The sequence below is a fragment of the Rhinopithecus bieti genome, unplaced genomic scaffold (genome assembly GCF_001698545.2).
Source record: "Rhinopithecus bieti isolate Rb0 unplaced genomic scaffold, ASM169854v2 scaffold_2723, whole genome shotgun sequence".
In the NCBI taxonomy this organism is placed as follows: Eukaryota; Metazoa; Chordata; class Mammalia; order Primates; family Cercopithecidae; genus Rhinopithecus; species Rhinopithecus bieti.
The window spans coordinates 119,086-144,425 of NW_016804119.1; the positions used below are offsets into that span (position 1 = coordinate 119,086).

At 50.4% G+C, this 25,340-nt stretch overlaps 1 protein-coding gene across 1 annotated transcript in view; it reads right to left on the reverse strand.

The window, feature by feature from the left end:
• Window positions 1–25,340, reverse strand: part of MYH16 (myosin heavy chain 16) — a 74,583-nt gene that overhangs the window by 26,106 nt on the left and 23,137 nt on the right. The window contains exons 12-23 of the mRNA XM_017864429.1: window positions 23,619–23,789; window positions 22,321–22,500; window positions 20,510–20,636; window positions 19,675–19,733; window positions 18,769–18,856; window positions 18,271–18,388; window positions 16,956–17,076; window positions 13,128–13,264; window positions 10,765–10,846; window positions 6,557–6,730; window positions 4,551–4,778; window positions 3,294–3,398 (exon numbers count right to left, since the gene is read on the reverse strand). Coding sequence (XP_017719918.1) covers window positions 3,294–3,398; window positions 4,551–4,778; window positions 6,557–6,730; window positions 10,765–10,846; window positions 13,128–13,264; window positions 16,956–17,076; window positions 18,271–18,388; window positions 18,769–18,856; window positions 19,675–19,733; window positions 20,510–20,636; window positions 22,321–22,500; window positions 23,619–23,789 — 1,590 coding nt within the window. The remainder of the gene's footprint in view (window positions 1–3,293; window positions 3,399–4,550; window positions 4,779–6,556; window positions 6,731–10,764; window positions 10,847–13,127; window positions 13,265–16,955; window positions 17,077–18,270; window positions 18,389–18,768; window positions 18,857–19,674; window positions 19,734–20,509; window positions 20,637–22,320; window positions 22,501–23,618; window positions 23,790–25,340) is intronic.

Here is a 25,340-nt window from a genome sequence, read left to right on the forward strand (position 1 = left end):
GACTGGAGTACAGTGGTACGATCATAGCTAACTGCAGCCTCCACCTCTTGGTCTCAAGCAACCCTCTTGCCTTAGCCTCCCGGCTAATTTTTTTTTTCTAGTTTTTGTAGAAACAGGGTCTTGCTGTGTTGCCCAGGCTGGTCTTGAACTCCTGGGCTCAAGCAATCCTTCTGCCTCAGCCTCCCAAGTAGCTGGGACTAGAGGCGCACACCAGCACACCTGGCTAATTTTTAAATTTTTTGTAGAGACAAGGTCTTGCTATGTTTCCCAGGTTGGTCTCAAACTCCTAGGCTCAAGTGATCCTCCTGGCTCAGTGATCCTCCTGTAATCCTCATGCTAAGATTACAGGGATGATCCACGGCCTGCACTGGCCTGCACTACATTTTATTTTTTATTTGTTTATTTATTTGTTTGTTTATTTATTTATTTATTTATTTATTTATTTTGAGACAGGGTCTCGCTCTGTTGCCCAGGCTGGAGTGCAGTGGCATGGCCCACTGCAACCTCTACCTCCTGGGTTCAAGCAATTCTCATACCTCAGCCTCCTGAGTAGCTGGGACTACAGGTGCGTGGCACCACACCTGGCTAATTTTTGTATTTTTAGTAGAGACGGGGTTTCACCATGTTGGCCAGGCTGGTCTCAAACTCCTGACCTCAGGTGATCCGCCCACCTCAGCTTCCCAAAGTGCTGGGATTACAGGCATGGGCCACAGTGCCCGGCCTATTTGTAGATTCTCTATTTGTCCATTTACCTACTCCCCGAAACATATTTGTAATCCAAAATCAATACTCGCAACACTTTCTCAGTTATTTGCAAACACGCATGTGGGGTGGGAGAAACTTTGGTGCACACATTCCCTGCTGAGGTTGAGCAAAGTGACGCTCTGCCTTTTTGTTTCAGCCTCATACTGTAAACAAATGTCATTTTTATGCTCTATTTAATGCCATGTCTTTTTTTACTTTTTTTTTTTATGGGGGGTTTTGCTGCTTAAAATGACCCCCAAGCACAGTGCTGAGCGGCTGTTGAGTATCCCTAAGTGCAAGAGGGCTGTGATGTGTGCGAGAGAAGCTTCATTCAGACACAAGGTATAGTGCTGCTGGCCCTAAGTTCAGTGTGAATGAATCAGCAATTTAAATAAGACATACATAACCAAGTAATGTACTGACCATAGTTGCATGAATTATGTATTGATTGTTTGATGAAAATGTTGGTGGGGCAGGCGGTGGCTCATGCCTGCAATTCCAGCACGTTGGGAGGCCGAGGGGGAGGATCACTTGAGCCCAGGAATTCAAGACCAGCCTGGGCAACATGATGAAACCCTACATGGAATACAAAAATTGGCTGGGCGTGGTGGCTCACACCTATAATCCCAGCACTTTGGGAGACTGAGGCAGGTGGATCACGAGGTCAGGAGTTTGAGACCAGCTTGGCCAACATAGTGAAAGCCCGTCTCTACTAAAAATACAAAAAAATTAGCCAGACATTGTGGCATGCACCTGTAATCCCAGCTACTCGGGAGGCTGAGGCAGGAGAATCGCTTGAACCTGGGAGGCCGAGGTTGCAATGAGCCAAAATGGCGCCACTGCACTCCAGCTCGGGTAACAGTGCGAGGCTCCGTCTCAAAAACAAACCAACAAAAATTTGCAGGGTGCAGTGGTACGTGCCTATAATCCCAGTTACTCAGGAGGCTGAGGTGGGAGGATCGCTTGAGCCTGGGAAGTCAAGGCTACAGTGAGCCTAGATTGTACCACTGTACTCCAGCCTTGGTGACAGAGTGAGACCCTGTCTCAAAAAAAAAAAGAAAAAAAAAAAAGTTATGACCAGAAGCTTGTGAGAGTCTAACCCTGTATTTTCCCCAGGAGCAGTGGTTCATATTTGCTAATTCAGTATTGAATTATTATTGGTTAATTCAGTGTTTATGGCAACTTTACAGAACATAACGGCTGTGAGGCCAGGTGCGGTGGCTCACGCCTGTAATCCCAGCACTTTGGGAGGCTCAGGTGGGAGGATCACTTGAGGTCAGGAGTTCGAGACCAGCCCGGCCAATATGGTGAAACCCCGTCTCTACTAAAAATACAAAAAATTAGCTGGGCATGGTGGCGCGTGCCTGTAATCCCAGCTACTAGGGAGGCCGAGGCAGGAGAATCACTTGAACCTGGGAGGTGGAGGTTGCAGTGAGCCAAGACCACACCACTGAACTCCAGCCTGGGTGACAGAGCGAGCCTCATTCTCAGGACAACAAAAACATAACCAGTGTGAATAACACTCATCGACTGTGTTTGTTATGAAAGGAGGCTCTGGGTCTGATATACTTGAAAATCACAGGGCAAGGGCGGCAGTTCCTGAGGCAGCAGGGAGAGGCACTCAGGGGACATGTGGATTCACAGTGTCAGCAAACACAGGGACGAGGGGTCCACTGTCCGGCTCTTTGCCCCTGTTTCTCTGGAGGTCAGCACTGGTGGCCGGTCAGAGCCGGCTCTGCATTCAGGAGCCTGAGCCTGTGACAGTGGCCCTGGGAAAGTCGGTGGGTCTCCCCATGGCCTCAAGAGCTCATGACCTGTTGTTGCCACAGTGTCTTAGGCTTTGCTGGGGCTTTTGAGCTCACGGGGCACTTCCATACACCCCACTCCATCCCTACCACTCTGGTGAGCATACTTTCTCCAGTGTGCATGGGTCCAACCTAACTCATAATTGTTTTGTTGTTTGTTTGTTTTGAGACAGAGTCTCGCTGTCACCCAGGCTGGAGTGCAATGGCGCAATCTTGGCTCACTGCAACCTGCAACTCCTGGGCTCAAGTTATCCTCCTGCCTCAGCCTCCTGAATAGCTGGGACTACAGGTGCGTGCCACCAGACCTGGCTAATTTTTGTAATTTTTTTGTAGAGATGGGAGTTTTGCCATGTTGCCCGGGCTGGTCTCAAACTCCTAAACTGAGGGGATCCTCCTGCCTCAGTCTCCCAAAGTGCTGGGATTAAAGATGTAAGCTGCCATGCCTAGTTGATTCATAATTGTTCATAGCTCCCCCTCTTGCTCTCAAAACTGTCCTAGTTTAGAAGACAAATTATATTGTCACCCCACTTATAACAAACTTGGAAGGAAGGCAGTAAGAAGGGGCCACACCCATGTCACTCTTGAGGAAACCGAGATATACGAAGAATTCCTTAACTTTCCTAAGGCTCCAAGCTGAGGGGGCAGCAGGGCTGGGATTTGAACTCGGGGCTCCAATCTCTGATGGAAAGCACACTGTGCCAAGCTCCAGCTGCTGGGCCGAGGGAAGACGCAAGGGAAACCTACCTGGTACAGCTCCTCCAGGGCCCTCTTCTCCTTCTGGAGCTTGGCGATGGAGTCTTCACGGAGCGAGAGGTCCCCGGTCAGGGTACGGACCTTGTGATCCAGGGCCTAGAAACCAGGGGAGGGAGAGAGGTACAGCCTTAAACCTGGAGGGAATCCTCAGCTTGGGTGTACCCTTGAGTCTCCTGGGAGCTTGAGAAATGCCAGTGCCCAGGGCATGTCCCAGACCAACCAAGTCAGAACCATGGGGGTGAAAGGGAGCAGCAAGAACCTTGGCTTCTCAAAGCATGGTCCCCGGACGTCAGCAGTGGCGTCCCCTAGGAGCATGCTAGAAATACAGACTCTCGGACTCCGCTGGGCCCGCCAGAGTCTGCACCTGACAGTATCCCCGGTGGTTTGTGTGTGCAGCAGAGCAGGAGAAGCTCAAGTTTAGGTGGAGCCCCCGCTTACCCTGCTGGAGAACCCCACCTACCTGCAATAGCAGGTAGTGCCCTTGGGACCAGGGGCCGGCCAGATGGCATCAGGAGCCAGGGCTTCCCCCAGGGAGCTGGTCAGAGGGGCAGCAACTGCTTGTTTGGGCAGAAATTCAACAGCTGAAGGTGGACACTTCACCGTGATGGGAACAGCTCTCAGTCCCCTTAGTCAGCTGCCCTGCCCAGCAGACCTGTCGGTAGTAACGGACATGTTCTCTGCCTTTGCCGTCCCATGCAGTGACACTTACCGCACGTGGCTGCTGAGCACCTGTAATGTGGCTTGTGCAACCGAGGAATTGCATTTTAAGTTGTAAATTAATGGATGTGACAATAGCCCCATGTGGGCTGGGTGCAGTGGCTCTTGCCTGAAATCCCAGCACTTTGGGAGGCCAAGGCAGGCAGATCACCTGAGGTCAGGTGTTCAAGATGAGTCTGGCCAACATGGCGAAACCCTGTCTCCACTAAAAATACAAAAATTAGCTGGGCATGGTGGCGCCACACCTGTAGTTCCAGCTACTCAGGAGGCAGAGGTATGAAAATCACTGGAACCCGGGAGGGGGAGGTTGCAGTGAGCCGAGATCGCACCATTGCACTCCAGCCTGGGTGACAGAGTGAGAGTGAGACTCTGTCTCAAAACAAACGAAAAAGCTAAAAAAAAAAAAAAAAAAAAAAAAACACCACATGTGGTCAGTGGTCAGGGCACTGGGCGTAGCCACCATAGGGGCTTCAGGTATGGCCCCTGACGGTGGCCTGAGAAAAGCGTGGCAGGGCCCTGGCCTCTCCTCACCTGCTTCTCCTTCTCTGTCTTGGCCAGTGTGGTTTCCAGGCCCTCCAGGTCCCGCTTCAGGTCACTCAGCTCCCCCTCCAGCTTGCGCTTGGCAGCACTCAGCGAGGCCGCTGTGCCCTCTTCCTCCTCCAGCCGCTCCTGCATGTCTGAGATCTGGCTCTCCAGATCCATCTTGGTCTTCATCATCTGTGTCAGGCGCTCCTCTGCATCCATCAGGTTCTCTTGCTCCTGTTGGGAGAAAGAGCCCCGGTGGCAGGCAGGGTCCAGGCAAAGACCACACCAAGACACTGGACAAGCCTTGAGCTGAACAAATGTGTCCTGGGGGTTGGACAAGGGGCCGGGCTATCTCTGAGCTCCTTTTTTGTGTGTGTGTTTTATTTTTGAGTCAGGGTTTTGCTTTGTTGTTCAGGCTGGAGTGCAGTGGTGTGATCACAGCTCACTGCAGTCTTGACCTCCTGGGCTCAAGCAATCCTCCCACCTCATCCTTCCAAGTAGCTGAGGCTACAGGTACACACTGCAATGCCCAGCTAAGTTTTTTATTTTTATTTTTGAAACAGGGTCTCGCTCTGTCACCCAGGCTGGGGTGCAATGGCACAATCATGGCTCATTGCAGTCTCGACCTTCTAGGCTTAAGCAATCCTCCCACTTCAGCCTCCTGAGTAACTGGGACTACAGATGTGCCACCATACCCGGCTAATTTTTAAACTTTTTTGTAGAGGTGGGGTTTCACTATGTTGCCCAGGCTGGTCTAGAACTCCTGGGCTCAAGCATTCCTCCTGCCTTGGCCTCCCAGAGTGTTGGGTTTACGGGCATGAACCATTGCACCTGGCCCAGGAGGATTCTTCCATCACTTTGGTCTTGCCCAGTCTCAGCCTCCACAAACAAAACGGGGATATCAGTTCAAGCAACTTCTCAGGGGTCTGAAGAGGATACTGAGAAATGATGTTGGAGGCCTTTGGGGACTGTGGAAGGAAAATGCAAGTGCCACACATACTCATGGCTGCAGAGACAGCCGTGGCAGAGCAGGGAGGACTGATGATGGAACTGGGCACCCTCCAGGCCTGGGTTTTCTACTAAGGGGCCTGGGACTTTGATCAAATCTCTAAATGTCTGCTGACCTGAGTTTTTCTACCCTGTATGACGCACGTGAAAATCGGGTGTCTTAACAGGGTGGCAGTGAGAGTCACATCAGGGAAGGAATAGGAAAAGCTTTGCAAACCAGAAGGACCCCAGCAGTGAATTCACCATGGGACATTTAGTCAAGCATCCTTCAGAAATGACATCATTTATTCTTCCCTGCTGTGTTTCCCTGGACAGGTGAGGAAAAGGAGGCTTGGAGAGGGTAAATTGTCAAGTTCGTAGGGCAGAGCTCAGCCCTGATTCCAGGGGACGCTGTTCTCACCCCATCTTGTGGCCACCATCCCTGAACTTTCCCTGCAGGCAGGTCCTGTAGCTGTGTATGCCCAGCCTGCTGCTGTGTGCAAATAAGAGTTTGATGGAGACCAGGCACAAGGGCTCACACCTGTAATCCCAGCACTTTGGGAGGCCGAAATGGGAGTATCACTTGAAGCTGGGAGTTCAAGACCAGCCTGGGCAACAGTGAGACCCTGTCTCTACAAAAAATACAAAAAAATTAGCTGGGCGTGGTGGTATAGTCTCAGCTACTTGGGAGGCTGAGGTGGGAGGATCACTTGTGTCCAGGAGATGGAGGCTGCTGTGAGCTGTGATCAAGCCACCTCACTCCAACCTGGGCAACAGAGCAAGACCTTGTCCCTGTCTGTCTGTCTGTCTGTCTCTCTCTCTCTCTCTCTCACACACACACACACACACACACACACACACACACACACACGAATTGGATGGAGACTTTTTGGTAGTTGGGTCGATGCTGGAGAATTTCCTGTGGTCGGGAGGGACATGGATTTTCAAAAGAGCTCGCTCTTCCTCCCTTCCAGGGTCCGGGCTGTACTGGGTTCCCCACCCTTCTCCCCGGCGACCCCACGTACAGCCTGCAGCTGAATGGTGAGGTCATTCTTCTCCTGGCTGAGCGTGGCTGTCTTCTCCTCCAGTTCCTTGACCTTGTTTACCAGCTCCTGGGTCTCGGCCATGGCTTTCCTGAGCTCCTCCTCCTTGGCCTTCATCTCCTCCTCTTGCCGAGCCACATTCAGGAGCGGCTTGACCTGGGCAATGAGCAACACCAAAGAGTGTTAGGAGAATGGGCTTTGCCAGGGGGTAAACGGAGGGCTGTGGAGTCTCTGCCTCAGGCGTGACCTCACGGCACCACTGTGGTGGGAAGCAGCTCTTGCTGTAACTCTGGGGTGGGGTCCCTCTCCACACATGCCACCAGGCTGAACTTGTGTAAAGCATCTCAAGAGAAGGCCCGTCCTCACCTAGGACAATTCTTAGGATGCTCTTTAATCCTGAGTGACATGGAGTCAGGTGTCCTCAGCATCTGGGTGCCCCAAGGCTTACATCTGTTCTGCATGTTGTGTAGACACCAGGAGCCCCGGTGAAATCACAGCCTTGGGGTCCCCTCCCTCCTTCCTTCCCTACCGAATCCTCCCACTCTCTGGTGCTCTCAGTTTCTGTCTCTGTCTGTCTCATTTTGCTATCTCTCTCTCACCCACTGTTTCTCTCTCTCTCTGTGTCTCTGTCTTTCTCATGCCATTCCTATCTCTGCCTCTCCTCAGTCTCTCTCTGTTGCTCTGCTCCCTCTGTTTTTCTCTCTCCCTGTCTCTCTTTCTCTGTGTCTCTTTCTCTGTCTCTCTCTCTGCCTGTCTCTCTGTTGTGCCAGCTCTCTCTCTCTCTCTCTCTCTATCTCTCTCTCTCTCTTTCTCTCTCTCTCATTTTCTGTGTCGTTCTCTTTGTTTTTCTCTATGTGTGTGTCTCTCTCTCTGTCTCTTACTCTTTCTCTCTCTCTCTCTGTGTCTCTCACTTATTTCATCTTCTCTCTAACATGAAGTCCCACCTCTCGACTTGGCCTCGCAGGCCTTCCACAATGTAGCCCCTGCCCTCCTCCTGCACTGTGTCAGTTGACACTTCCCACCCTGGCCGGTGACCCTGCCCCTGTGTCTATAGGGCTGGGCCTTCTTTGCCATTTAGCCAGGAGCATTTGCTCCTACTCTGTACCCGCAGCACCCACAGGGACCTCTCTGTGCACTTGACCCTTCTCACCTATACTGGAGCACCAGGCTCCATCCAGTCACACCACCCATATTCTGCCCTGCATCTGCAAGCCCCTCAAAGACCTCCCTCCCATCCCTTGAGGGTTCCTAAAGCACCTAGCAGAGCTGGTGGGGCAGGTGCCCTGGGAACCACAGAAACATTATACCATAGATACAATAGATACATAGTCAATAGATACATTTCCCAGGAGGGAAAATGACCTAGACAGGGATTTGGGAGGAGGGACAGCCTGAGCCTCTTTTGAAAGATAACAGATAAACCTCGTTTGCTGCCAGCCTGGCTGTTGAGAATCTGAAATGTCACAGTGGCAAAGCTGGCATGAAAAGGTTGCAGTAACCACCATACCTTGCCACTGTGTAGCACTTTTTATTCAACGGAAACCTACTACAAGTGTTTTTTCATTGACCCAACCTATCCGGCTTTGTTAAATAAGATTAGAACTTAGTTAGAATACTAAGAGGAGAGGATTAAAAAAAAATAAACAATAAATAAAAATAAAAAGGCCGGGCACGATGGTTCATGCCTGTAATCCTGGCACTTTGGGAGGCTGAGGCGGGCGGATCACCTGAGGTCAGGAGTTCAAGACCAGCCTGGCCAACATGGTGAAATCCCATGTCTACTAAATATACAAAAAAATTAGTCAGGTGTGGTGGTGGGTGCCTTAATCCCAGCTACTCAGGAGGCTGAGGCAGGAGAATCGCTTGAACCCGGGAGGCAGAGGTTGCAGTGAGCCAGATCGTGCCACTGCACTCCAGCCTGAGCAACAGAGCAAGATTTTGTCTCAACAGCAACAACAACAACTAATTAGAACAGGACCTTGCTCTGTCAGGTCTAATTAGTAACGAGCAGGGGAGTTCACAGCTGTTCCTACCATGTCTTGCTCAGAAGGAACCTTAAAGGCCATTGGCCTGGGTCTTCCCAGAGTCTAATTGTATACCAAGGGATCTGGTGAGATGCATTCAAGCATAGACAGCCTTTGATTTGAGTTGTGACATAGTTACTTTCACAGGTAATTTAAAAAATGAAAAAGAACAAATCCACAATTTTGTGGATAACATTTGCTTAGGATGAGGTTAAAGCAGGTAAGACTGCAAAGTTTCCTTTTAAAGTAAAATTTGTGGCTGGGAACAGTGGCTCACACCTGTAATTCCAGGGGGCTGGGGATTATCACTTGAGGTCAGGAGTTCAAGACTGGCTGAGGTAATGTAGCAAGACCCTCTCTCTACAAAAAGTTTAAAAATGAGTTGGGTGGGTGCTGTGTACCTGTAATCTCAGCCATTTGGGAGGGCGAGGTGGGAGGATTGCTTGAGGCCAGGAGTTTGAGACCAGCCTGGGCAACATAGCAAGACCCTGTCTCTTCAAAAACAAAAATTAAAGATTAGCTGGGCATAGTGGCACATACCTATAGTCCCAGCTATTTGGGAGGCTGAGGTGGAAGGATTGCTTAAGCCCAGGAGTTTCAGGCTGCAGTGAGCTATGATTGCATCACTGTACTCCAGCCTGGGCAATAGAGTGAGACCCTGTCTGAATTTTTTTTTTTTTCCCCAAAATAAAAAAGCGAGGCCAGGTGCAGCGACTCACATCTATAATCCCAGCAGCACTTTGGGAGGCCAAAGCAGGTGGATCACCTGAGGTCAGGAGTTTGAGACCGGCCTGGCCAACATGGTAAAACCCTGTCTCTACTAAAAATACAAAAATTAGCCAGGTATGGTGGCAGATGCTTGTAATCCCAGATACTCAGGAGGCTGAGGCAGGAAAATAACTTGAACCCGGGAGGCGGAGGTTACGGTGAGCCGAGATTGCGCCACCGCACTCCAGCCTGGGTGACAGAGTGAGACTCCATCTCAAAAAAAAAAAAAAAAAAAAAAAAGTGAATTAATGTAAAGAAAGGTGAGTCATGGAACAGGCGGGGAAAGCCAGGCGGCACCTGCAATGCCTGGCCTTTGAGACATGCTCATCTAGATTCCTCTCCAATCCCAGGTCCTCCAGGGCCGGCCTGTGTATGGATACATTTGGGGAAGCAGAACTTACTATTCCTCCCTTTCCATTTGTGGTGGGTGCTGATTGTTAGCCAGTTCTTTCCCACGGGGAGTGTAAAGAAACTTCCTTGTGAGCTATGGAGGACTCAGGGCCACCCGAGATGACTCAGAGCCTGTCCCCACCCTCTGCGGGTCCTCCTTCCTCCTGAACACAGCTGCCTGGTGCCTGACTCCCTCCTCTGGTGCCCAGGGACATGTTCCCTCTTAATGGTGGCCCCAGCACAGGTGTGACTGGACCCACGTGCAGTGCCATGGCTGGTGGCTTCCTGCCTTGGTTGAGGGTGGCCTGGCTGCTTGGGACTTCTGTGGGTCCTACCAGCTGGCTGACTCACATACCACACTCACTGCTGTTTCGGAAGAACAGGAAATGAGAGGTCAGACCTTATTTCCCGAGGTTCTTCCAGCTCTAAGCCAAGAACTCACTGGAGTTGAAGATGCCTCAACATGCCCAGGGGCAAGGAGTCAATAATTAAGCTCACTTTTTTTGGTGGGGGTGGTATGGCACTCTCTATCTTAAGTGGATTTTATTTTGAGGGATGAGATGGAAGGCAGAAAGACACTTCCTCTCCTCTCCTTTCCTCTCTCCCTTCTTTTCCTCTTTCCCTTCCTTTCCTCTCTCCCTTCCTTTCCTCTCTCTCTTCCTTTCCTCTCTCTCTTCCTTTCCTCTCTCTCTTCCTTTCTTTTCTTTTGAAATGGGGTCTCACTGTGTTGCCCAGGCTGGTCTCAAACTCCTGGCCTCAAGCAATCCTCCTGCCTCAGCCTCCAAAAGGGCTGGGATTACAGGTATGAGCCACTGTGCCTGGCCCCATGATTTTTCTTAGGGAGGAACTAGTCCCTGTCTGGACAGAGGCTAGATTTTGTCTCTAAGGTGCCCTCATTTTCAAACTGTTCTTGCAGCCTCTCCCGAGGGGCACCTCCGTCCAGGATCGAGCCCTCGCCCAGCCCACAGGCGGCAGCAGTCCCCACTGGCCTGGCCCCTCGGCCCTCACCTTGTTATACAGCTTCCACCAGCCCCAGAAACGGAGCTGCAGGAACTTGCGCACATTCCGCTGAACGACTTTCAGGCCCATTCTGTGAAGAGAATCCAGGGTTGAATGGGTTACAATGAAGGTGTTAGGACCTGGCTTCCCTGGGGAAGGAGCAGGGCCTGGAAATAGAAGCCAGCAGATCTGCTTTGTCCAGACACCAAAGTGCTTTCTCAAGACCCAGCATTGCCCATGTGGTCTGGGGCAGGGAGACTCACGTTGGGGTCAGAGCTTAGCAGCACGATAAAGGAACTGAAGTGAACCCTGATGGAACCAGGTCCCTCCCACATGGCACCAGGCTGAGACAGACCAGTCATTGACTCCTGCATTTTCCCTCCTCCCCCAGATCACCCATTAGTCTCTGAATCCCACGGATCTGCAAAGATGCTGAAATCCACCCATGTCTTGTTCCCTGCAGCTTCATTCAACTGCCATTTATTGAGGACCTCCTGTGCACCAAGGCCCTGGGCTGAATCAGGCCAAGATCCCTCACATCAGCCCCTAACTGGTGTCCCTGCCTTCAGTCCAGGGCTGCAGGTAGCCTGCTGATGGGAACAGAAATTCATTACTAATTCTATGGCCACAAAGAAATAGAGTGAATCACAGGTCATCTGGGATGGACCTAACTTTTTTTTTTTTTTTTTTTTTTTTGAGACAGGGTCTCACTGTGTTGCCCAGGCTAGAGGGCAATGGTGCAATTGTGGCTTACTGGAACTTTGTACTCCCTGGTTCAAGCGATCCTCTTGCCTCAGCCTCCAAAGTAGCTGGGACTACAGGCATGCACCACCACCGCTATTTTTTTTTTTTGTAGAGATGGGATCTTCATATCTACTGTTGCCCAGGCTGGTCTCAAACTCCTGAGCTCAAGTGATCTCCCACCTTGGCTTCTCAAAGTGCTGGGATTACAGGTATGAGCTACCAGACCTGGCCGGACCCGGCCATTTTTAAATTACCAGGTTAGGGAGATGGCTGAACAACATGATTCGAAGGGCAGGTATGTGGAGTGAGAATTGCTGAGTTCTAATCCTGGCTCTGCATGAACCTGTCCCAGTTCCTTAACCTCTCAGACTTCAGTTTCCACATCTGTAAAGTGGGGGTACTGGCCGTACCATGCCCCTCTCACAGCATCATTACGTGAATCAAGTAAGAGGAAGGCTGTGAAAGTGACTTGAAACTGTAAAGAGAGGGTTTATATTAGTTGTTTCCTGTTAGGGGTTAAGCTGTGTCCTCTGAAAGGATATGTTGAAGTCCTAACCACCAATACCTAGGAAGGGAACCGTGTTTGGGAATAGGGTCTCAGCAAATGTAACTAGTTAAGATGAGGTGGTCATACTGGAGTGAGGTGGACCCTAATTCAATGATTGGTGTCCATATAAAAAGAGGGAAGATGGGCTGGGTGCAGTGGTTCACGCCTGTAATCCCAACACTTTGAGAAGCTGAGGCAGGTGGATTGCTTGAGCCCAGGAGTTTGAGATGAGCCTGGGCAACATAGGGAGACCTTGTCTCTACTAAAAAAAAAAAAAAAAAAAAAAAAATTAGCCAGGTGTGGTACTGTGCACCTGTAGTCCTAGCTACTCAGGAGACTGAGGTGGGAAGATCAAGCCCAAGAGGTTGAGGCTGCAGTGAGCTATGATCACACCACTGTACTCCAGCCTGGGCCACAGAGCAAGACCCCATCCCCCCTCAAAATTAAAATTTAAAGCGATGGATATCCCAGTTATCCTGATTTTGTTATATGACTGTATCAAGTTATCACATAAAACCCAAAATATGCATATCTATTAGGTATCAGTAAAAAATGTTTAAAAAATTCCTGTCATTTGAAACCACCCAGTGTGTGAACTTGGTTGCAGCAGCTCTGAGACACAGGGTTCTGAGAGACAGGGTTCCTTTTTTTCTTTTTTTTTTTTGAGACAAAGTTTTGTTTCTGTCGCCCAGGCTGGAGTGCAATGGCACGATCGCGGCTCACTGCAACCTCCGCCTCCCGGGTTCAAGCGATTCTCATGCCTCAACCTCCCGAGTAGCTGGAATCGTAGGTGCCCACCAGCATGCCCAGCTAATTTTTGTATTTTTTGTAGAGACGGGGTTTCACCATGTTGGCCAGGCTGGTCTCGAACTCCTGACCTCAGGTCATCTGCCCACCTCGGCCTCCCAATGTGCTGGGATTACAGGCATGAGCCACCACACCTGGCCAGCCACACGGGGTTCTTTGTGCCATCAAAGATGTTGGCATCCACCCCTTGCCCACCACGCGGTGTGGCTAGTGGAGCTGGCCCTGAGTACGTGTGGCTCCTCTGGGCCTTCGTGTCGGTGTTTGTGAGTGCTACCTTCGTTCCAGCATCTTCTTGAACTCCACCCTCATGAGGAAGCCCCGGAGGCGACACTGCAGCATCGTCATGATCTTGGCCAGACGCTCGTCCCTCATGTCCTCAAGCCTGGCCAGGATGCCCGCACGGAAGAACACCTGGGGGAAAGACGACACGCCTTTGAAAAAGCCCGGCTGTCACCGATGGCAGCCACTTGGGGAGCTTTAAATCAAAGAAGGGTTTTGTTTTCGTTGTTTGTTTTGTTTTGTTTTGAGCAAGGATCTCTCTCTCTCATCCAGGCTGGAGTGCAGTGGTGTCATTACGGATCACTGCAGCCTCGACCTCCCGAGCTTAAGCAATCCTCCCATCTCAGTCTCCCGAGTAGCTGAAACTACAGGTACATACCACCATGCCTGGCTAAATTTATTATTATTATTGTAGAGATATGTTATCCAGGCTGGGCCTCCCAAAGTACTGGGATTACAGGCATGTGCCACCATGTCCAGCTAATTAAAAAAATTTTTTTCTGAGATGAGGTCTGGCTATGTTGCCCAGGCTGTCCTTGAACTCCTGGACTCAAGTGATCTTCCTACCTCAGCCTCCCAAAAGGCAGGAATTATAGGCATAAGCCACCATGCCCCGCCTATTGATGTTTTAAAAATCCCCCCAGGCCAGGCATGATGACTCACACCTGTCATCCCAGTGCCTTGGGAGGCCAAGGAGGGTGGATCATGAGATCAGGAGTTTGAGACCAGCCTGGCCAACATGGTGAAACCCCATCTCTATTAAAAATACAAAAAATTAGCCAGGCGTGCTGGCAGGCGCCTGTAATCCCAGCTACTCGGGAGGCTGAGGCAGGAGAATCACTTGAACCTGGGAGGCAGAGGTTGCAGTGAGCCAAGACAGTGCCACTGCACTCCAGCCTGGGAAACAGAGTGAGACTCCGTCTCAAAACAAAACAAAACAAAACCAAACTCCCCAGATGAGTCTAATGTATACCCAAGGTTGAGAACTTTGTTCTAGAGAAACTCCTGCACAGGGCCATGAGCAAGGATGTTCACAGCAGCACTGCAGTACCGTGTGGCAGTGACAATGTCACCTACCAATGAGGATGAAGCTTAGAAACATGGCAAAGCGATAAAATCACATCATGGAGGAATGTCACAGAGGGTGTGTCAAGTATGATACTTCCAAGAAGCTCAAAACCAAGCACGACCTGCAGGCATATGTGCTCAAGCTATTTTTGAAAGGTAAGGAAATGAGCCAGGTGGTGTGGCTTATGCCTGTAATCCCAACACTTTGGGAGGCCGAGGTGGGAGGATCGCTTGAGCCCAGGAGTTGGAGAATAGCCTTGGCAACATAGTGAGACCCAATCTATAAAAAATACAAAAATTAGCCAGGTGTGGAGGTGTGCACCTGTAGTCCCAGCTACTTGGGAGGCTGAGGTGGGAGAATCGCTTGAGCCCAGCAGTTTGAAGCTGCAGTGAGCTGTGATCGTGTCACTGCACTTCAGCCTGGATGACAGAGCAAGAGCATGTCTCTTAAGAAAAAAAAAAAAAGAACGGTTCATGTCAAAATTCAAGACAGGGTTACTCCTGGGGGTGGGAAGCGGGTGGGGGAGGAAAGACATGTAAGGTTGACATTCTGGGCTTTTCAGTGGGTTCACAGGGTGCTGGTTTTATTATTATGCTTCATAATGTAACACCTTTTTACAGGCTTCAAATAGTACATGATAGAAACTTTTAGAAGGAGAGAAGGTGCCAGGAGACCTGCATTCTGCCCTCAGCCTGCCTTGGATGTGCTGTGTGTCTGACTGTGGTTAAGTCACTGTCCTTTTGGAGGACCTAGGCCTCCTCTCTTGTTGGGGGAGAATGCCGCCTGCAGGGCCCCTTGGACCTCTGAGCTGCAGGAGCCCAAGATGCCACACGGGTCCAGGGAGGACAGCACCCAGCTGAGCCACTGTGGGCAAAAGATGAGGAAGAATGCTCTCTGCCCCCTAAAAGGCCCCTAAGGAGCTAGACATCGCAAGGTAGAGAAATCGGGCTTGATGTCATAAAACGTTTCCTGATATTTCAAAATTAATTGGCGTTGAGGTTTGGTCTTTGAAACAAGCATGTGGCTGGGGGTGGGGCCCACCTGAGCCAACTCCAAACATAGGAACACCATTTGCAGTCAGAACCATCCTGTTCTTTGTTCTGCTCCTGCTGCCGGTCTGCCTAGTCCTCAGGGAGCAAAAGTGTCCCCAGCAGCCCTGGGCCTTCCCCTGGAACTGATGTGCCTAATGCAACCCTTGTATAACAGCAGGATGCTGTCTGTTTGGCCAGGTGGCAAATGGGCCAGATTCTGAGCTGTGCCAGATTCTGAGATACCAGCTCCGGCTTCCCTGGCCACATGACCGGCGCCAGTGGGCCTGATGCCGACTAGCTGTGTCCCGCCTCGTTCTGTGAAGTTGGGCATGCCATCTCCACCCCCTCTCCAGGCTTTCTTAAGTTCCCCATCTGTCAAGGGTGGGTGGGGAAAGGAGGGGCCTGCTGGTTTCTAAGATTCTTTCCAGCTCAAGTATTCAACGATCCTGTCTTCAAACCTCGAGTATCCCCCGCAAGTCAATCTAGCTATTTACAGCACATCTTAATTGTGAAGGAGGCCAAAACAAACAGTTCCGGCAGGTTCTAGGGCAGTGTTACAATTCCACACACACAGTGTTATAAAGCAAGCTCCAGGGAGTGAGGGACTCATTCAATTCTCTTCACTGTGTGTCCCTAGAGCCTGGAGCCATGCCTGGCACACAGTAGGCACACCATAAGTGTTTGCTGAGTGACCAGATGTGTTAGAGGCACAGGCATGCTGGAAGCTTTCATGCCAAGCCTGCGTCATGCTTGAGAACTTGGAGAGAGAAATGATCTGCTCCAGGCAGCACAGAGGTAGGCTTTGAGCCCAACTCTCCTGACTGCAAAGCCAGTGAACCTCCTGTGTCATGGGGCGATCATGTTGGGGTGCAGTCTGTTGGTGGGGGGCAGGTGGGGCGGCTGTGGAAGGACGTCTGGCACCACTGGCCTGGCCAGCCTTTACAACCCCACCAGGATGTTGCGGGGCCAGGAAATGGGATAGACCCAGGGCAACTCAGGCCCCATGAGTCAGGAGCAGGAGGCTGCTCTGTCTGAGTCAGTCCCGACTCAGCCGCCGGCTCAGAGCTGGGCTTACAGTGCTTCATTGTCCAGGTTCTGCCCAAGCAAACTTCCCCATGGGTCAGATCCGGGACCTTGATTCTAATTGGCCCTTTTTATTCTTGGAAACTCAGGGCTCAGGCCAGGTGCAGTGGCTTGTGCCTGTAATCCCAGCACTTTGGGAGGCTGAGGCAGGAGGATTGCTTGAGCCCAGGAGTTTGAGACCAGCCTGGGCAACAGAGTGAGACCCTATCTCTATAAATAATTAAAAAAATTAACTGGGTGTGATGGTGTATGCCTTAAGTCCCAGCTACTTGGGAGGCTGAAGCAGGAGGATCACTTGAGCCTGGGAGTTCCAGGTTGTAGTGAGCTATGATTGTGCCACTGTACTCCAGGAAGACCCTGTCTCAAACAAAACAGTCGGGTTCTAAGAAATATTCTACCATGATTGACTTCCCCTCTGAGCTGAACTGGGTTCTATGCATGTTGCCTCTAATCTCCCCAAATTCTATGAGACTTGCATGATCAACCCTGATTTTTCAGGAAACTGATACTCTCAGCAACTGGCAGACTTGCCCAAAGCAGGCCATTGGTCAGTGACCAGGTGGAATGCATACCCCAAAGCCCACCTTCTTGGGAAAAGGCTGAGGGGGTGTGTAGGGGGAGACTGCCCACCAGACCCTACCTTGGTGTGTCCAATTTTGTATTCGTTCACATCCAGGTCAATGGCTGCAAGAAGCAGCTCCGAGGCCTTTTTGTTGTCCACGAACCCCTGGGGAATCACGTTGGGGTTCAGCACTTGGTACCTGGCAGGACAGAGATGATTGACAGTCATCACTGTGCCCAAGCCGACAGCACATAAACCATGTTCATGCGGTTATCTGCTGGTCTTTGGGATGGACTTTGGACAGGGACTAGACTTGTTTGACAGATGTCCCAGGGAGGCAGAGAGATGAGATCAATAGGAGGCTTTGGAATAAGGGCTCTAGCTTGGGAGTGGACATTGCTGTGGGTTAGGGGTATAGGGAGAAGCTGTTTCTAGAAATGAAGACACCAAAATTCCTTCCTGATAGAGGTTGAAGTTGAGAAAAGGGCATTGACTCAGATATCAGAAAAGAGCTTTTTTTTTAAATTTATTATTTATTTATTTATTTTTTATCCTGACCTGTGAGCAGCCCCCTTTGTGATCTTGGATGCAAAAGTCCCCAATTGGGGACTTCAGAGGGGCTTGGATAAGGTGACCTCTAGTGACCTTTCCTGATCCATCGATCTGTGGTCTTATGTTCTAGGAAGTTACAGGAGGTAGAAGAAGATCATTTCTAAGGTGGAGGTATTAGTTACCCAGTGTTCCTCCAGAAGCCCTGAGGTAAGAATTCAAGTGCAAGTAGTTTACCTGGAAAGTGGCAGAGTGGGGAATGGGCAGAAAGCCAATAAAAGGCACGTTATGGAGGCAGTTAGCACAACAAGCAACCAAAGCTTAATGCTGCTTGGGATCACTGGGAGCCACAGTGTGAGTATTTACACCATGGAAATGGGCAGACACTAGCAATCAGCGCTTCTTTTTTCAGACCAGGGAGCCCTTGTTAAACATTTACCAACACACTGCTATCTGAGCACATGTGTGGAAAATGTCTCAGACTTAGCCACCTGAAGGATGAGGGAGCTGAGGTATTTATACACCAGCTCTCCTCAGTCACTGATTGAGGGCTCCTTCTAGGGAGGCATTAATTCCCAGGACAGCTTGCCAAGGATGGGTAAAAAAGCATCCAGCAGCCAAGAAATGCAAGGGTTGGCAGTTGAAATTTGGGCCAGCATCTATGGCCATACCTCCCTGAACATACCCAATCTCATCTGAAATTTGGGCCAGTGTGTACTAAGGTAGTGACTGACAGTGAGGTGGTATTGACAGAGCACCATTGTGTCTGCTGCAGTGGGATGTGACTTATCAATTGGTCAACTTCTGGGCGTCTAAGCCTTGCACCGAGGGAGACATCACTCACCTCTGTTTGAACTCCGGGTACTGCAGCCTGTTTGGGAAGCCCTTCCTGCAGATACGGATGCCTTCCAGGACACCATTGCAAGCTAGCTGGTGCATGATCAGGTGGGCATCCACCACACCTGCCAAGGGGGAGGGTGCAAGATGGAGAATCCCTCCTCTGGGGTGGGACAGGCCAGTCCTGGCCATTCAAGAAAGCTGAAATGAGCATCTGTGCCATCATCCCCAGGCTTCTCCTGTCACTGTCCTGGAGGCCCCGTCCCCCACCATTTGACCAATGCCCAAAAGCTCCCCTGAGTTTGATTTCCAGCTGGTTGGGCACTATTCTGCTTTATAAAGCAGCTAGAATATGATTCTTGGATGACCCATTGTTAAGATTTCTCTCCGAGCCTTGTTTTGCCCCCATCAGCCTTGGTGATGAAAGGTGGACTTAATTTGGAATGAAAACTAACTTCATAGAACCTCAGGACTTCCAACAGGGAGCCGTGACCCCACAACATACCCGATTGCTTAAACTCATTGGGGACAATACAGCGGACAAAATGGGGTGCGGTGCTATGGAGGGTGGTCATCAGCTTGTTCAGCTGCTCCTGGGGTTGGAGGATAGAGAACGAGTGAGTGAAACTTTGCATTGATGTTGCAGGACATCTGCACCCAGGAGAGGTATTTTATTTAGAATTTATTCACTTAAAACTGAATTAAAACTCAGCTACATGTGGTTAGTGGCTACCATATTGGGCAGTGCAGAAGAGAACGGTTCATCATTGCAGAAAGTGCCATTGGGCAGCACTGCTCTCAAGGTCTAATGACTTGCTCAAGGGGCCGTGGTTGCAAGAAGTGGGGCCCCTCCAGATTCAGAGCTGGTTCATTGTAGAATCTCAGTACCAGGAGGAACTGTAGGGTCTATGTGGGCAAAGCCCTGTCCACTGTTAACTTCCCTAATGGATGCTCCCTCCTCCTCTGCTTGGATATCTCCAATGAGGTGGCCTACTCTGCCTTGGGACAGCCTGATTCTTGAAAAGTGTTGACATCTTGCTTTGTGCAACATCTCCTTGTAGACTGCACTTTGGAAGGTAATGCCCAAACTTCATGGACGTTGTAGCCAGCCCAAGACCTGCCAGCCATCTCTAGGACACAAGATCTTGGGCATTGCTATCTCGCGTGATCACACTGCACAAATCCCTTTACTCTCCAGGTTTAAATCCAAAAATGATATAGTTGGACTGGGGCTTCTGTAAAGCTGTCTTCTGCCCAATGGTCCATTGATTCTGTGGCCTCTTCAGAAGGAAACAGACCCCTCCAGGTAAAGAGGTGATCATAGAGAAATGAAATCAGGCTGCCCCGGGTCATGCAGCAGCAGCCAGACCACCCAAGATTGAAAGGGAGGGTTGGGGGCACCCCTGCTTACCCTGTAGAAGTTGGAGACTGTCATGAAGGAGGAGCCTCTCTTCTGCTTCTTGCTTCCGGCTGAGGAAGGGACAAGCACGTTTCACGTCAGTACCCAGTATGGAGAAAGGCAGCCTCATTAAGCACACTGCACCAAAGCACACCCATTCTTTGGATTCAAAAAGGCTTGTCTTGGGGCTGGATAAGGGGGACTCTTACATGAGGAAAATGAGATTTACCAGGGAGTGGTCAAACGGGCTGGCTACAGCGTAATTGTCAAAAGAGCTGCTGTGCTCCTTGGGAGGGTGCAGTCTTTTGTGATTTCTGGTGCAAGGTGACAAACAGCTCCCATTGCCTGGGGAGGAGGAAGCACCCATAGACCCCGGGAGAAGGTGCACTTTGGTGGTGAGACCAGGGACACTGGTGTTTCTGGCCCCACTAATTGGCAACCCTATGGGGCAGCATCCACCAGGGCATTCCTCTATGAGCTCCATGACCTCTATTGGATGAGAGGCAGGGCTGAGCTTGGCATTTGCTTCTGACAAGAGACAGGGAAACAGGAAAGAAACACAGAACATCTGGGTGTCAACTTTTCCAAAGCAGTATCCATCCACCTAGAGGTGAGATGTGCCCAGCAATCAGGTCAGTCATTGGAAGCTCCCAGGTTGCCTCTACATGCCTCTTTTGCAGTACCATCCATGGCCTGTCTCAGCCACTTTTCATTCATTCATTCATTGGTTCACACTCTCTCTCATTTCACAAGAGTTGAATCAAAGAGTTTTGGTTCCTTCTTTCCATTTTGGCCACAAAATGGCATCAGTACAGGGAGACTGGACACAACAAGGGGTCAGCCCTACCTGCAGCCTCCTCTTCTTTGAAGAGAAGAGCCAGGATTGCCACACTCGATTTCTGGAACAAGCCCACCACTGTTTCATTCAGGGGGTCTTTGTTCTTCTCCAGCCAGCCTGTGATGTTATATCCCACCTGGTGAGGGCAAACACCAGTGCGTAACTTTGAGGTCCAGCCTCCCCCTTTCAGGTGCCACAGCTAGAGCCCCTCCTACAGCTCTCTCCCGTTCTCAGCTCCCAGGACCAAATTTCACTCCCATGCCCTGGGGCTCCAGTTCTTGTCCTGATAACTTGCCTTGTGTCCTGGGATGCCCCTGAAGCCCCATCTAAGTTGGAGGCTCCATCGTCTGCCTTCTTGGGCGTTTGCAGTTTGCCCATCTAGGATGCCCCAACTCTGAGCTTTGCACATAAACCCAGACTCCCCTGCTACTCTCTCCTGGACTGTGTGACCTTCTCTTGCACAGCTTACTCTGCCGGCCACACTGGCCCTCCCTGACCCTTGGGTCTTTTTCTGCACAGTGGTTTGCTGTCAGTGACTGACTGTGGCTGTAGAATCGTGAGCTACATGAAGAAATCTCTTCGCTGGGAAGCATGCAGCCCGTCTTGAAACACTGTAGGGTCTCTTCTTGCTAGGGGAGCATGCACACTCTCTTACACCACTGTAGGGTCATTGGCTGGTGGAAAGGGGGCTCCATCCATCCAGCACTGGGCACTGCATATATCCAGGTAATTGGACATCCACTAATTTCTGCTTCCCATCTTGCCTCATGGTCCCCATTGCAAGGGTAAGGAGGAAGGTGTCTTTCAGGTCCTTCCATTGAGCACAGAGAAGTGAGGTAAGTAGAGGAGATGCCAGAACTTCTGGGCTTGCCATCTCCTGTGCAGCACAAAGACATTTGTCATCTCTGTGCCTTATTTTAGGGCCTTCTTGGAAATGCACAGGTCCCACTTGACTTTGAATGTTCCATTGCTATAAATAAGGAACTCTTCTCAGTTCAGTGTGGGAAGAGGGGATGGAGAGCTGCAATTTGGTCCCAAGCCTACTGTTTGCTCCAAGTATCGGCCAAATCCATTTTACAAGCAACTGGCATTACGGTTATGGTTGATGGTATCATAAAACCTTGGCCCTGATGCCCAATGCCATCATGACTTTCCTGACAGCTCTGTTTTAAGGCTGCTGTTTCGTGGCAGTCAAGCCCATGGAGGCTTAGCAACCTCTGTGGGTAACAGGAACATTGGCACTTACAGCGATAATAAAATCCCAAGGAAACCAAATGCATTCTCATAAGCTGGTAGGACAAATGTCACCTCCCCTATTAATTATGCAAATGCAACCTGAGTCCTGGCTGCACTTAATTTCCCCACTTCCCCAGGACTAAGTTTGTCACGAGTGAAAAAACCACTCTATAAATGTCACCTTGTTGGTTTGGTGGCTACGAGCTGTCAGAGAGCCAAGTTATCAGTTGGGAGTAATTAACGGGCTTGTGGAATTTTTTGTTGTTTATTCTTTTTTGTTCTTTTTGCAAGTGTTATCATTTCTGGCCAAGACTGAACTTCAAACCAAGGGCCCAGACAAGTCTGTGGGCCTGGGCAGGGTGTGGCCTGGACAGGTCTGATAGCTGCTCCCCAATGGATATCTCCTTTAGAGAAGTGATGAGGAGGTGTGAGCGGCGCTCATTTCAATTGGCTGATTACCCTGTTATACCATGGTTGTGCTAGTGGAAGCAGGACGTCTCTGGAGAGGTATGTCAGCATGTACCTACAGTTGTGGCAGCCAGCTGGGACCCAAAACACAGAGGGACCCTGAGGCCAGTACTCACGGTGCCTGCGTAGTGAACGAGCTCAAAGTGGGCCTCGGGCCCCTTGCCCTTGCCCCCCTTGGGCTTCAGGAAGTTGCTGGACTTGCCCAGGTGATTGTCATACAGGGCTGCCTTGAACGTGGCGTCGGTGGCTTTGGGGAAGACACACTGTTCCTCCAAGATGGAGAAGATGCCCATGGGCTGGGAGGGAAGGGAACAGAGTGATGTTAGAGGAGGTTGCAGGTCCCAAAAGAGGCCAAAGTGACACTGAGCCCAGGGCCAGTGTAGAGATGCATCAGATACCCATGTGGCCATCCAGGAAGCAGGACTCTGTGCAGTGACATCTGGGAACAGTGCCTGGTGACATCTGGGAACAATGCCTGGTGCTCTGTAGCCTTGTCATCAAACACCATGGCCATTAAGACTGGAAAGAGGCTGAATTCATCGAGTCCAACAGAAGGGAAGACTGAGATCTGAAGGGACCAGATAGCTTCCCAAATGCGAATCCCACTAAACAGTGGCCCCTGGCAAGCTTGGCCTTCTGAAAAATGGGGAAGTCAATGCCACCTGTGCTTTTTGATTTGTATTTTTATTTAATTTATTTGTTTTGAGACAGAGTCTCGCTCTGTTGCCCAGGCTGGAGTGCAGTGGCACGAGCTTGGCTCACTGCAACCTCCGCCTCCAGGTTCAAGTGATTCTCCTGCCTCAGCCTCCCAAGTAGCTGGGATTACAGGTGCCTGCCACCACACCCAGCTAATTTTTGTATTAGAGATGAGGTTTTACCATATTGGCCAGGCTGGTCTCAAAACTCCTGACCTCAGGTGATCCACCTGCCTTGGCCTCCCAAAGTGCTGGGATTACAGGCATGAGCCGCCATGCCTGGCCACAACACACATTCTTGAAGGGGACTATTTGCTGAGACCTTCCATATGGATGTGGTTATAGGCGAAACTATTGTATTGCCTGGGTCAGAGCCTGACTCTGCCACTCACAGGTTGTGGGACCTTGGACAAGCGAGTTCTCTTCTCTGTGCCTCAATGTTCCCGTCTGTGAAATGGGTGTAATGAAAGTATCCCCTCCCCCACATACAGTAGGTTGTGATGATCCAATGAATGGTGGCATACAATAGCCCAATGAACAGTAGTCATTGCAGTCACTTCAGTACCCATTTTGCAGATGGGGAGCTAGAGGTCATACCAAGGAAGGTCATCAGTGGTGTCACTGACTTCCCTGAAGCCAAGTGCCACCTCCCTGCATGCGCCAGTGACATCCCTTGGCCCTGGCCTCTCTCCAAGCCCCTCCTTTGAGAAACAAATCACCTTTTCCAGGAGGTCGATGCAGGCCTGCAGGTCGAGGCCAAAGTCTATGAAGACCCACTCGATGCCTTCCCTCTTGTACTCCTCCTGCTCCAGCACGAACATGTGGTGGTTGAAGAACTGCTGCAGCTTCTCGTTGGTGAAGTTGATGCACAGCTGCTCAAAGCTGTTGAACTGTGGTGGCAGGAGGGCAGAAAGAGGGGTGTCAGCACAGGCACAGAGAGAGCCTCTACTAGGATTGAATGAAGCGACCACAAGCAACACAAAACTTTGCAGAGGGCCCACTAGTGTCAGGCACTGCCCTAAGTGCCTAACAATGGCCATTCAGCACCCTATGAGAAGCAGCTCTCTGTTCCCTCCTCTACAGAGGCACAAAGTGGTTTAACGCATGCCTCCGGCCACACAGTATGATGTTCAGACCCCAAATCCAGGCAACCAGACTTTAGCCCTGGATGGTAGACAGGTAGATGGTAAAACCCTGTCTCTACTAAAAATACAAAATTAGCTGAGCATGGTTGCACACGCCTTTAATCCTAGCTACTCAGAAGGCTGAGGCAGGAGAATCACTTGCACCCAGGAGGCGGAGGTTGCAGTGGACTGAGATGGCTCCATTGTACTCTAGCCTGGGCAAAAAGTGTGAAGCTCTGGGTCGGGCGCGGTGGCTCAAGCCTGTAATCCCAGCACTTTGGGAGGCCGAGACGGGCGGATCACGAGGTCAGGAGATCGAGACCATCCTGGCTAACACGGTGAAACTCTGTCTCTACTAAAAAATACAAAAACTAGCCGAGTGTGGTGGCTGGCGCCTGTAGTCCCAGCTACTCGGGAGGCTGAGGCAGGAGAATGGCGTGAACCCAGGAGGCGGAGCTTGCAGTGAGCTAAGATCCGGCCACTGTACTCCAGCCTGGGTGACAGCGAGACTCCGTCTCAAAAAAAAAAAAAAAAAAAAAAAAGTGTGAAGCTCTGTCTCAAAAACAAAACAAAACAAAACAAAAAACACAAATAAAAATAAAAAAAGAGATGAGGTCTCACCCTGTTGCCCAGGCTGGTCTCAAACTCCTGGGCTCAAGTGATCCTCCCACTTCTGCCTCCCAAAGTGCTGGGATTACAGACGTGAGCCTCTGCATTCGGCCCCAGCCTGAATAGAAATCATTGAAGAAAGAACCATTTTCTTTCCAGGGATGGAAATCACTCGAAATGCTCTATGGATCTGAACCCTGTATGCCTGAGGGCAGTTTGTCTTTTTCTCTGTAGTTTTTCTCCTCCTCATCTGTAAGATGAAGGAGTTTAAGGGGTGATATGGTTTGGCTCTATGTCCCCACCCAAATCTCATCTCGAATTGTAATCCCCACATTGGATCATAGGGTCAGATTTCCCTCATGCTGTTCTCATGATAGCAAGGGAGTTCTCATGAGATCTGATAGTTTAAAAGTATTTGGTACTTCCTGCCTTGCTCTCTCTCTCCTGCCACCATGTAAGATGTGTCTGCTTCCGCTTTGCCTTTCACCATGATTGTAAGTTTCCTGAGGCCTCCACAGCCATGCAGAACTGTGAGTCAATTAAGCCTCTTTTCTTTATAAATTACCCAGTCTCAGGTAGTTCTTTATAGCAGTTTGAAAATGGACTAATAGCCGGCCGCGGTGGCTCAAGCCTGTAATCCCAGCACTTTGGGAGGCCGAGATGGGCGGATCACGAGGTCAGGAGATCGAGACCATCCTGGCTAACACG